This window comes from Malus sylvestris, chromosome 7 (assembly GCF_916048215.2).
Source record: "Malus sylvestris chromosome 7, drMalSylv7.2, whole genome shotgun sequence".
Lineage (NCBI taxonomy): Eukaryota > Viridiplantae > Streptophyta > Magnoliopsida > Rosales > Rosaceae > Malus > Malus sylvestris.
In genome coordinates this window covers 30,508,292-30,521,193 of record NC_062266.1, presented here as the reverse complement: position 1 = coordinate 30,521,193, position 12,902 = coordinate 30,508,292, and the positions used below count along the sequence as shown (strand labels likewise).

The window sequence follows — 12,902 nt, the reverse complement described above, 5'->3', positions numbered from 1 at the left end:
TTCTGCACCGACCCTTCCCTCGGAAACGTGAATTAAGCCGAGAAAGTCTTCAGTTTCATCAAGGATCCTTTCTTTTTCGTTTACATTGTAATGATCAAGGCGTTTGGCAAAGGGTAGTTTCAGAAGCGCCGTTGAGCTCTTCCGGCGGCTGAGGGAGGACGGATTGTGCCCTGATAATTTCACCAACCCATTTGTTTTTAAAGCCATTGGAAGAGGTTCAGGAAGGTCAAAGGGTTCATGGGTTTGTGCCTTTGTAGTAGAAACTGGTATTGGGTTTGATGCGTATGTGTAACTCGCTCATTGACATGAATACGTTATTGGGCATGGTTGAGAGTTTCAAGCAGGTGTTTGATGAAATACCTTAGAGAAACAGGCTTTGTTGGAACTTGGAACGTTACGATTTTGAGGTATGTTAGGTGCAGGAGGTTTGAGGAGGCTTTGGATATGTTTCGGAGGATGTCATGTGAGAGCAACGAGAAGCCCGATGAAGCTACGGTTGTAACCACCATTTCAGCTTGAACAGCATCGAAAACTTTGGAGCTTGGTAAAGAAATTCATGAATATGTTAGAAGTGAACTTGGATTCACTACTAGAACTGGAAATGTGGTTGTTGAATATGTATGTAAAACGTGGTTATTTGATTGAAGGCCGGAGAATTTTTAATGGGTATACAATACAACCGTTTTAACGAGGCGGTCGCTCTATTTCAAGAGATGCAGAGCTCGTTTGGATACTATTAAAATGACTGAAAGCGTTTTTGGTGAAAATGTTTTTAGAACCAATCTTTAGTAAAAATGCAAGTAAATCCTGGAAAATCACTTTAAAGTGCTTCACAGAAGAAGCATATAACTGGTGCTTCTTGCAGAAAGCACTTAAAGTACTTTTGGAACCTAAAAACATTTTCTGAAAAAACGTTTTCAATCATTTTAAAAGTACATCCAAACGAGCTCGCAAACTAAAAGAGTTAAAAGGGGATAAATTTACAGTGGTTGCTCTCCTCACGGGCTATGCTCCGTTGGGAGCATTAGAGCAAGGGGAATGGATTCATGGGCACATCGAATATAACAGAATTAAAAATTGATGCAGTTGTTGGTACCACGGTTACAGAAATGTATGCAAAATGTTGGAACATGGACAAATCTTTGGACTTCAATCATTTATGGGCCTGCAAGGAATGGCAAGACAAGCAAAGGAATCGAGTTGTTCACGAAAATTGGCATGAAGCCTGATGATTTCACCTTCATTGTTGTCTTAACTGACTGCGTTCACAGAGGGTTGGTAGATGAGGGTTGTGTGTTCTTGTTCTTCAACTCCAAGAGAAAGATATATGAGATTGAGCGAGGTTCGAACACTATGGTTGCCTGATCGACCTTCTTGGCCGTGCTAGACTGTCAGATGAAGCAGAGGAGTTGATAGAAAGGGTCTCAAGTAAGATTATAGTCCCGATTTCTATATGTTTGCATCCATGGTCAGTAATTGCACATTTCAATCTAAAATTTTGATTCAGGACTGAAGCTAATAATTTGGTTCCACAAGAGAATATGAATATTTGTAAAGCATAGAACAATTAACAACTGAACAACTAGTCAATATCGCAAATGAATTGTCAGTAAAATGAGGAACAAATCATCTGTTGGATGCGATCAAATCAAATGTCCGAACAACAGAGCTGGGAAAACAAGAAAGACTGCCGACCTGGTGGTACCGGACTTGACTCATCATACAACCAATCCGGAACTGCTTCAGATTCATATTCATAGTAATAATAATCACCCCTACCAAGATGCTTGTTTTCCTTCAAAGGTTTGTCCCATAGTAGATTTACCCCAATTTTCTTCACCGTACAAGAATAATAACCCTCTAAATGAATAACAATCTTGTCCCCGCCTTGCAAATTGAGCTTGAGCTTATCGTTCGATAATTGTACCTGCCAAAAATAATCCTCTCTTCCTCCCGAAGTAGGCTTAGAGACCCTCGAAGTAGTACGCTTGGTACAATTTACAACAGTAAAGGTAACCATTCCAAATTGGAACTGCGAGCAAACCAAGCAGAGTGTCAAACCTTTAAAATTACGACCATCACATTGAAGAACATCAAAACTGACTTTATTGCCGTCACCAACAAAGTCAAACCACTCCGGAATATCATAAATCTCATTCAGAAAAATACCACCACCTCCGCAAGAAGTCCATCCCTATAACATACATAGTAATATAGTGTCAAATACTTGTACATGTGCGATTGTGTTTGTGTGTGTGATTGACAGAGAAAGACAAGAGTAGGAGGAGATAGAGATAGAGAGAGACCTGTAGGATGTTGTTCCTAAACTCAGCTGTGAGATTGGTGCACCCGCGCATACAAAGCTCTGTCATGGAGTTTAATGATTTGCCCAAGCCTAAACCTGGAACCTCTCTTACTTTGGGCGAATTATCTAGGCACAGTTGTCTCATGTTTGACATTTGCGAAAAGTCTGGCATTGTCTCCAATGCAGGGCAGAAATCTGCTTCCAAGACTTCCAAATTTGTTGGTAAATTGGGGATTGCACGAAGATTCTTGCACACAGATAACCTCAAAGATACAAGACTTGAAAGACCACTGAGGCTAGGTAGGCTAAGACAACTATTGTCTCTAAGTTTCAACTTTTGTAAAGAAATTAGACTCCCAAGGTCGTTGGGGAATTGTTTTATGGCTGTACTAGTTACATACAGTTTTCTCAATGATACCATCTCCCCTAAGCCCCCAGGCAGTTCTCTTAATGAACTGCAATCATTAAGTAGAAGAGTCTCAACAGATTTCAATTTACAGAATTCCCCTGGGAGACACCTAAGCTTTTGGCAGTATTCAAAATTTACCAAAGTGAGTTTTTTAAGTTGACCGATGGATGGGTGAATCTTGGACAAACTCTCACAGTATGAAAAATGCAGTTCTCCAAGATTTGGGAGCCTTGAGAAGTCTGGTGACTGTTTTAACAGAAGGGAATCACTGAGATCAAGGATTTTCAAATTTTCGAGTGGCTGCACAAACCCAAAAGAAAATATTATTCAAAATCCAAGAAGAACATGGCTTAAAAAATAAAATCAGAGTGGGAATTAATTATAATCCGCTAGGGGGTGATTGTACCTTGGAATTCTTCCAGCCTTTTCTAAGTTTGCTGAACTGCAGGTCAAGGGCAACAAGTTTTGGCTGATTAAGAAGATGCTCTGGCATGTACTTGAAAGGGAATCGATGCCAGCACAACCATCTCAACTCTTTTGGAAAATGTTTGAAGCTTCCAGTGAGCTCTACATAGTTGAGCCTTAGCAATCTCAGTTTTTTCATATTGACAAATGCTTTTGTACTGAAACTAGCCATTTTTTTAGAGCTGGGCAAATCTACAGATAGTGCTTCAATTTCTTCAGATCCCTGTTAAGTAAACAAAACGACATATGATGAGTAAGAAAAGGGTAATTTGCGTCTGAAAAATGATTTACTTACAAACAATAGTCATATAATCGGTTGGAAATCGATTTAATTGCTTCTATTTCCACGTGAAGGTTTATTGTACTTATAAATATATTTCTAAATATTATTAAATGTAAGCAGTTGCACTGGGATATGAGTTAGCGAGCATTAATATTAAACTTTGTTGGGAATCTACTTACAGATTTATTTGTCAACACATCTGTTGCGGTTTTAGGGTCCCACAGTCTACTCAATCTTTCAGGTTGAGTAGGAGATTTTTCAGAAATGATTATCTTGCCCATTTCTCGAATCAAATCATGCATCTTCAGCTTGCCTCGTTCAACAGCTACAAGGCACCGTTCACGGAGAACACTGATTCCTATTATTGGAGATAACCCACATCCATCTAATATTTTTGTAACATAATCCTTGTTCACATAACCCTGGCTGATTTCAAGAAAGAAACATATATCAAGGAATATAGCCTTCTCAGTATCATCTAGCCCATCAAAGCTGATTCTTAGTTTTGTAATAATGTCTTCTTCAGGTATTCTTTCCAATTTCTCCAGATAGCTTTCCCACTCTATTTTGGGTCTGCCAATAAGAGAAGAGCCTAGAACTTGGAGTGCTAACGGCAAACCCCCACAGTAAGAAACTACCTTCTTTGACAATTCAAGATATTTTTCATTAGGGCAACTATTGTCAAATGCATGCCAACTGAAAAGCTCAAGAGCTTCCTCTTTATTCATTCCCCGAGCTCGATATCTCATATCCGCTCTCAGTTGATTTAGTAAATGCTCATCTCTTGTTGTTATGATAATTATACTTCCTGGACCAAACCATTCACGACTTCCAGCTATTGCATTTAGTTGCTCCACCTTATCTACATTGTCAATAATGACGAGTACCCTTCTACGTTGGAGGTGTTGTCTTATAACAGGGATCCCTGCAGCAACGCTACTAATAATTTGAGGCTTGGCATGTTGTAAGATGTCAGAAATAAATTTTTGTTGCAAACAGAGCAGACCATGTTGGCTTGTACCATGGTGGCAAACATCTTCAAGGAAGCATTTGAATTGGAAGCTATGATGAATTTTGTTATAAATGGCTTTGGCAACAGTTGTTTTGCCCAATCCACCCATCCCCCAAATTCCAACCATTTTAACGTCATCTGATCCACCACTTGAAATATCACTGATAATTGGTTGAACACGAGAGTCGATTCCAACCGGGTATTTGGCCACGTGTAATTCATCTGTGCGGGGAAGCAATTCCCTAATATTCTCTTCAACAATTCTCCTAATAAGCTTTGCTTCATGCCTGAAAACTCAATTAGTCAGCATTAACTCAATGAAGGATTACTAGAAGCTATCACCTTCACTCAATTAGTAAACATGAACGACATGGAGGGTGATAATATAGCCTGACTTCTTAGACTTTCAATAAAGGTTTAAGAAATTATGGTTTGGGATTTGTGAAAAAAAAAAAATAGAACCAGAGGAGATTTGGAAGAAAGACAGTGTAGTCTGTTGTGTTGGATTTGTCTGGTTCTTTTTGTTTGCACCATGTGCTTGCCACGTGAGTGGCTAGGGTATTTGCCGCAGCAAGTGCAAGTACACAAGGCATGTGATGCTTTCTTGTGGTTTTTGTTGCCAATTCCACATTCAAAGATATTGGTGTTGCTTTTGTGGCTTTTGGGAGAGAAGAAATTTAGTGAGAGTTATTGGGTATATGTGGGATTTAGAATTTGAGAATTAAATTATATTTGTAATCTTTATTTTGATTAGTAGTGGAATTTTCTTGCTATCTTCGAAATGCATACGAGTTTAAGCCGAACGAGTATAAATCTTTTATGTCATTTTGGATTGTTTCGTTTTTGTTCTATTTTCTTATATTAGTTTATTGATTTCATATTTGACACTTTAGCACAACATATTATTTCTCATTGGTGCAATTATATACATATACAAATCGACTAAACTAGCATATATCTATTTGATACACTGATTTCAACCTAAAATCAACTTGCAATATATAGGAGAGATATGCCCAATATCATTTAAACCCTAGAACAAAATAACCTTAATTTTCGATGCGTGGACTTGGAGTATTGTATATAACTTTCAATGCCAAAAATTTCATTTTAGTAACATATTTTTAGGTCAAATTAGCAAATTATGAGATGTGTCACCAATGAAAATTTAATCATCAAGAATCACTTCATATGATTTGTAAAAGGGAAATTTTGATTTAGGTGCTTGATTTTTAAATTTGTTAGACCAAACATCCCTGGCTTTTAGACTTTTTATTAAACTACTTTCTACAATTTTTGTGCCATATTTTTTAAAATGCCGTCTTTCTAAGATTCAAAAATAATATCCAAAGCCCCTAAATCTAGCCTTCTTTATACCAAAATTAATATTAGTAATAATCCAAATAAATTATTAAGTTATCAATCGATGATATGTTTGCTCAAAAAAAAAAAATCAATCGATGATATGTACAAAAATTAAAACTAAACGTACCAAATTACCAATTAACAATATGTACAAAAAATGAACGCACCAAAAATTAAAAATAAACGTATCGATCCGTAATATGAATAATATCAACGCATGAAAACTAATACTAAACGTACCAGTAATGTATACAAATAATTATCTCAATGAAATGTATACATAATAATTTTTTTTTTAAATGTAAACATCCACTATTTTTGTTATCTTGAAGATAAGATCATATTTTAATTTTAGGAGAAAAAAATATAATAAAAGAGATAATTAGGTAAATATTTACGGGAGATTTTTGCTCACCATACACCTAATCACGTGTCATGTGACTTTTCAACTAACTTTGGTTAATTTTTTTCACAATTAAAAAATTAATATTTATTGTAAAAGTTAACTAAAATTAATTGAAATGACAAATGATAAATAATTAAGTGTATTGTGAGCATGATTATCTCTTAAAAAGGAGTCCACAGCTTCTAAAATACCTTTAAAATGAGTTCTAGCATCATAAGTGTTTCTTTATAGGACCACCCACGAATGTGATCAAATCAAAATATACTGAATAACTCATATTATGCTCTTAAGAATCAATTAAAAAAGATCTTCTAATTCCAATTTCGAATTCGTTAGGCCCTTCTATAGGATAACTTCCGTCTTGAAAGTTATTTGGCATTTTTATACCATATCCACGGTTCCTCATAATTTCGAAAATTATAAACATAATTTTTAATTTGATAAATAAAAAAATACTGCTGTAGCCTAATGTACCTAAGCATCTTACTCAAAATCTTAAAAAGCACAGATGTTTGATAAAAAAGAAAAAACCTTCAAATTTTAGGCGCTTAAATATAATTAAACTTTTGTAAAATATATTTTAAATATGCGCTTAAATATAATTAAACTTTTGTAAACTGAGATTATATCTTGCAAATCTTGATGTTTCAATCAATGAAGCTATTTTTCCTGTGTGCTATCTGCCTAACGACCATTCATTAACATGTTTCAGAAGGTGGAAAAGCCGAAAATAGATAGCAGCATTACTAGTAAACTAGTCTAGTATTGAAAGACGTCCAAGTCCAATGAAAATGGTTACCCGTTATTAAGATCGTGGCCAGACAAATTTGCAGCTTGAGTAAGAGCCTCTTTCCACTGCTTTACCCTTTCTTTCTTGGCTTCGCGTTCTTTGTCATCTTCTTCTTCAAGGATGCCATCTTCGTGCTTCTTAAATGCTCGGGCTAAACAACCTTCCTGCTTCCTCACATGTGAAGGATCGACGTGATAGAATATTGGCAAAACCTTTTGCCCCAGCTTTTCTCTACATTCCATGATCTTTACCAGCTCGTCAAGACACCATCTTGATTCCGCGTACCTCTTTGAGAAGACAATTACCGAGATTCTGGACTCTTCGATTGCCCGCAACAGTTCGGGTTTTATTTCTTCCCCTCTTTTCAGATTATCCTCATCAATAAAGGCATTGAAGCCCCTGTCTTGTAACGCAGCGTGAAGGTGGCCCGTGAAGCCGTTGCGTGTATCTTCGCCTCTAAAACTCATGAACACGTCGTAATTCCAGAGTTTTGAGGAGGAGGCTTCATGGGATGTCATGGTGTGGTGTTACTGTTTACGGCACTACAGTGGTTCCAATCGAGCGAGCACAAGAGTATATATAATACTGAAGGGACACTTTTTGTTCTTTCCAGGAAGCATCGGCCCCAAGTTTTGAAGAAAACCAAGAACGTTTCCAGGGGAAAACCACGATGTTCGTGGCCTCACGATCTGATCACTGGACGGCTGAGATTGAAGTTTCGGAAAAGATCGGGAAAAAAACCGCTTTAACGAAACCGCGCTCAACTGAGTACCGGCACATATGCTGACATGAAGTTCCACCAATAATCACTTAACTCCTTTATATTTTTATTCTTTTAAATCTAAAAAAATACCAACTAAGTACCGGTCAATCTGCACCCACCTCCATCATCGGCCGGCGATTTTACTAGCTTCATCCATCACTTCTCTCTCTTCGACTTTCTCCTTTTTTATACCACTTTTTCTATCCCACTCTTATTTCTACGGAACCCAGGAATTGTCGGCGGCGACTCCAAACTCAGATCTGACGTCGCCAATCCCGATCTATCAGCCGCTGAGGTCGCCGACATCCCTTGTGTATTTTCTGGCGTAGAAGAAATAAAAAGGGAAGAGAGAGAGAGAGAGAGAGAGAGAGGCGAGGGGATGGTGGGGATGGGCATCATGGCATCATGGCAAAAGAATCTCACTCTTTTTATTTATTTATTATTTTCTGAAAAGTATAAGGATAAAAGAGGTATTTTAATAAAAGCATTAACCCTAATAGTCATTTAAACAGTAGCGGCACATGTGTCAAACATTTATTAATGAGGAACTCCATGTAAGCACATGTGCCGGGTACCTAGAAAAATTTAGAGAATAAAAGTTTTCGGTATTATTCATTTTAACGAAAAATCATATTTTTACATTAAAAAGTCAATCATAGTACCATTCACTTTACTCTTTATTTTGTCTTTATAGTTAAAATTCAAAGTTTTCAAACTATTTCATTAATTTTCTAAAAATTTATCCTTCCAACGAATATCTACGCATCGGCACTGCGAACCGAAAGTCCTCGGAGTTGAGGAAGTGTCTGCATAGATGCACTTCAATTGAGATTACATAAATAAATAACAAAATTTAAAGAAATCAAATTTGAATTGATGCTATATTTATTTCTTAATTGTACTATTTGTATCATCTTTTTAATAAAAATAAAGTTTGTCATGCATGTAAGTTATATTTATATGTAAGTCATATTTCTATTAAAAAGATAGTACAAATAATAGTAAGAATATTAGTTTTGCTAGACATTGTCACTAACTAAAATACCCAATTCGAATTCAAAGCAAAAAAAATCTATCAGATCTTCAAAATTTCAAGAGCTATATGTACAGTGAAAGGCTACACTAACATAGGCAAGTGAATGAAATCGAAGAGGTGAGCACTTCATAGAGAAATCTGAGATATGGGTTTTGAAGATTATGCCGATCTACTATTTACTTTTGAAATTAATGCATTAAACGTCAACTGAATCGATTGAAATATAGAGTTATGGAAGAAATGTAGAGTTATCGAAGAGGTGAGCACTTCATAGAGAAATCTGAGATATGGGTTTTGAAGATTATGCCGCTTTAGTGTTCCCGTTGGATTGCTTCATTTTTTGCTCTCATTTGAGCAAATTACTCATATTGGTGATAGAGAAAACTTTTTATGTATTTTCGTATTCTCTACTTGTTCTTTGTGAGTGAGAGCTATTGGTGTATGTGAGATTTCGGATTTGAGTTTAAAATATATTTTTAAATGAAAGTATAATTGATTTTTGAAAGCTATTTTTTGATCCTATTGCTGTAAATTCTTGGCTCTGTCACTTCACCGACATCTAGAAAAGCTCAGATATTCGAAGCGAAACGAAAAGGATGAAGGGGTTGCGGCGGAGGCCGAGATCTAGGAGGGAGCTCCGGCGAGCTCAGAGGAGCAAAGTGAAATTTCTACGGCGTTGCAATGCACAGAGAATGGTTCTATGGAGGAATAGCATTGAAATTTTTACGACGTTTAGATTTGGTTCATGCAGGGGGAGGGAGAACGCGGCGTTTTGAAGACTTTTTGGTTATTTAATCGGGTAAGATTTATTTAAAGTCTGCTCTGATTTGTTGATCTCTGCAGATTTTGAGTAAATTTATCGATTAGTGATGTAACTATGAATATAATATCCCACCAAAAATTGACAAAATGAAAAGAAAAACAAAACATGTCGTCAGATAAAATTTTCTCTCTTTCTTTTACCGATAAAAATAATTACGACAAAAATGATAAAGAATAAGATATGGCAAAGGAGCCAAAAAAAGAGAACGTGAGGGACCACATCCTCTCCTGAGCTAAGGATAAAGATCCTTCTCATCAATTGGTGTGGACTGTTGGATAAAAATCCAACGGTTACAAACAAGTGAATTCCTTTAAAGTTATAATAATTGTAGTCATTAAATTTTCATCTAACAGTCTACATCCCTTGATGAGGAGGATCCTCATCCTTAGCTCAGGAGAAGATCCTGGTCCGAACGTGAGGGCACGTCCTAATTTATTAAAAGGAAAACTAATGAAAAGGGTTTGAAAACTTTGAGTTTTAATGATAAGGACAAAATAAAGGGTAAAGTGAATAGTACCAGGATTGACTTTTTAGTGTATAAATGTGGTTTTTCGTTAAAGTGAACAGTACCGGGTGCTTTTCGTTAAAGTTCCCTTTATTAAAAGGTTAATCTTAGTTTACTGCCATGAAGTTCTTGGTTTTTAATATTTGATACGTAATTTTTTTTTCATTTCAAAGTAGTACTTAAAGTCATAATTTTGAAACACTTTCATACGTCTGTTAATTTTTTTCAAAATTAAAAAACTAACATTTAATGTGAAAATTAACTAGAATCAAGTGAAATGACACGTGTCAATTGATTATGTGTATGATGAGCATACACCATAGTTTTATGATGGTAAGCAAAAATACTTTTTTAATTTTCTTCAAAATTGAAAAACTAACGTTTAATGTGTAAATGAACTAGAATGAAGTGAAATGACACATGTCAATTAATTATGTGTATGGTAAGCATACATCATAGTTTATAATGATGAGCAAAAATGCTTCCTTAACTTTTCCGTCAGAATCTCTATAAACCGATGACATAGCGTCCACAATAACTAGATGTCACGTGTCAATATGAAAGCCACGTAATTATTAAAAATTAATAAATAAAAATATTTAAAAATAAAAAATTTACAAGGGCATCTTCCTCCCTCGCTCCCCCTCCCATCGTCTTCCCTGCAGTACAAATCTGCGGCGGAGAGCGTCGTCTCTCATCCATATTTGCACCAGTCCAAACGACGAGCCCGAAGTCCTTTATAGCACAAACACATACACAATCAACCTCCTCTCTCATCCAAATCCACAACCTCCCCTCAATTCCCCAATTTCCGCAGATTCAATAATCTCAAAATCACCACCAAATTAAGAAATTTCAACACAAATTGAAATGGAAACCCTTGAAACTTTGGAGAAATCCAATTTCCAAACCCCTGGGATTGTTCGAAATTTGAAATTGGAAATCCTAGGCTCTCTTTGGGAACGAGAGCTCTATTAGAGGGCGGCAGTGACGGTAGCAAATCGGAGAGAAGTGGAAGGGAAGTCAATGAAAAGAGAGACAGAGAGAAAGGAAAGGAGAGGAGAGAGATGATCTCCTCGTTAATGGTGCGGGGAGTCGAGGAGGGAGGGGGTGGATGCAGAAGAGAGAAGGGAGAGGATGAAGGGGGTAGGTGCAGAAGAGAGAAGGGAGATTAGAAGGGATGGAGTGTCAGGGTGGGTATCAGGGGAACGTGGGGTGGGTGATGGGACAGGATAGAGCCCAGAAATTTTTTTTTTAATGTTTTTAATATCCAGGTGGACGCATATTGGCACGTAATGTTCAATTATTGTTCAATGGATGCCACGTCATCCATTAACAGCTGATTTAATAGCAACTTTGACGTATGTATGAAAATGTTCCAAAATTATGACTTTAGGTACCACTCGGAAATGAAAACAATTTTATGTATCAAATGTTAAAAATCAAAAAATTTCAAAATAGTAAAATGAGATTAACCCTTTATTAAATGCTTAGCCAAGAAGTTCATGTTCCATGTTCTTCTCATTTTTTGGTCAATGCATTTAGCACTTCTTATTAATTTGTTAAAAGTTTCAAAGTTGGGGCACCCATCAAATTATTATTAAGGACTTTTAACGAAACATTTTCGGTACTGTTCACTTTTAAAGAAAAACCACATTTTTATCTTTCCTTGGTACTATTTACTACACCTTTATTTGTCATTTTTCATTAAAATTAAAGTGTTTTTTTTACTTTTCGATAGTTTTTTTTAATGAAAATAGCTTGAAAATTTTAAGTTTTAACGATAAGGACAAAATAAAAGATAAAGTGAATAGTATATGATTGACTTTTTAGTTTAAAAATATGATTTTTCGTTAAAGTTCCATTTTTATTATTATTATTTTTATTATTATTATTATTATTTTTTTTTTTTGGAAGAGGAAAAACAAACCAAGGCCGAAGCCGAAAACAACAGGAGAGCCTTGGCTAACACCAAACAGGCACAACGAGAAAGAAAACGATGGAAGGGGATACAAACTAGCAGACACTACAACCAGGTTGAGTGTCACCCCAACCACCGCCACAACAACTCAAGGCGGACAAGGAAGGCTTTGGAGTAGAGAAAGGACTTGCCCACATCGAGTTTTCCAATGCCGGAAACAACCATTTGTTTTCAAAGCCTTTGGATGCTTGGGAGAGGTTCGGGAAGGTGAAGGTTTCATGGGTTTGGGGTAAAAACCGGAATTGGGTTTGATGTGTATGTGTGTAACTCGCTCGTCGACATGGTTCAGAGTTTCAAGCAGGTGTTTGATGAAATGCCTGAGAGAAACAGGCTTTGTTGGAACGTTACGATCTCGAGGTATCTTAGGTGCAGGATTTTTTAGGAGGCTTTGGATGTGTTTCGGGGGATGCGATGTGAGAGCAACGAGAAGCCTGATGAAGCTACGGTTGTAAGCACCATTTCAGCTTGCACAGCGTTGAAAATTTTGGAGCTTGGTAAAACAATTCATGAATATGTTAGAAGTGAACTTGGATTCACTACTAGACCTGGAAATGCAGAAATGTGGTTGTTTGAACGAAGGACGAAGAATTTTTTATGAAATGCCGGTGAAAAACTTGTTCTGTTCACCTTCATTGTTGTCTTAAAGTGCTTGCGTTCACAGAGGGAGGGTGGATAAGGGTCGTGATCAAGCCGGGTTTTATGAGCGACCGAGCTGAAGATTGTTCGAGAGTGGCCTGATTGTTTAGGTTCTTATGTTTT

At 36.5% G+C, this 12,902-nt stretch overlaps 1 protein-coding gene and 1 long non-coding RNA gene across 2 annotated transcripts; one reads left to right on the top strand and one right to left on the bottom strand.

The window, feature by feature from the left end:
- Positions 1-1,476: 1,476 nt before the first annotated feature.
- Positions 1,477-8,188, bottom strand: LOC126630458 (disease resistance protein RPV1-like). The gene is made up of 5 exons (XM_050300585.1): positions 7,045-8,188; positions 3,642-4,761; positions 3,121-3,402; positions 2,307-3,014; positions 1,477-2,194 (listed from the first exon to the last, which is right to left on the bottom strand). Exons 1-5 carry the CDS (start codon positions 7,551-7,553, stop codon positions 1,649-1,651), a joined length of 3,165 nt encoding a protein of 1,054 aa, XP_050156542.1. The 5' UTR covers positions 7,554-8,188; the 3' UTR covers positions 1,477-1,648.
- A 1,204-nt stretch (positions 8,189-9,392) lies between these two features.
- Positions 9,393-12,767, top strand: LOC126628662 (uncharacterized). The gene is made up of 2 exons (XR_007625516.1): positions 9,393-9,633; positions 12,237-12,767. It is a non-coding gene; the product is annotated as an uncharacterized LOC126628662 (long non-coding RNA).
- Positions 12,768-12,902: the final 135 nt, after the last annotated feature.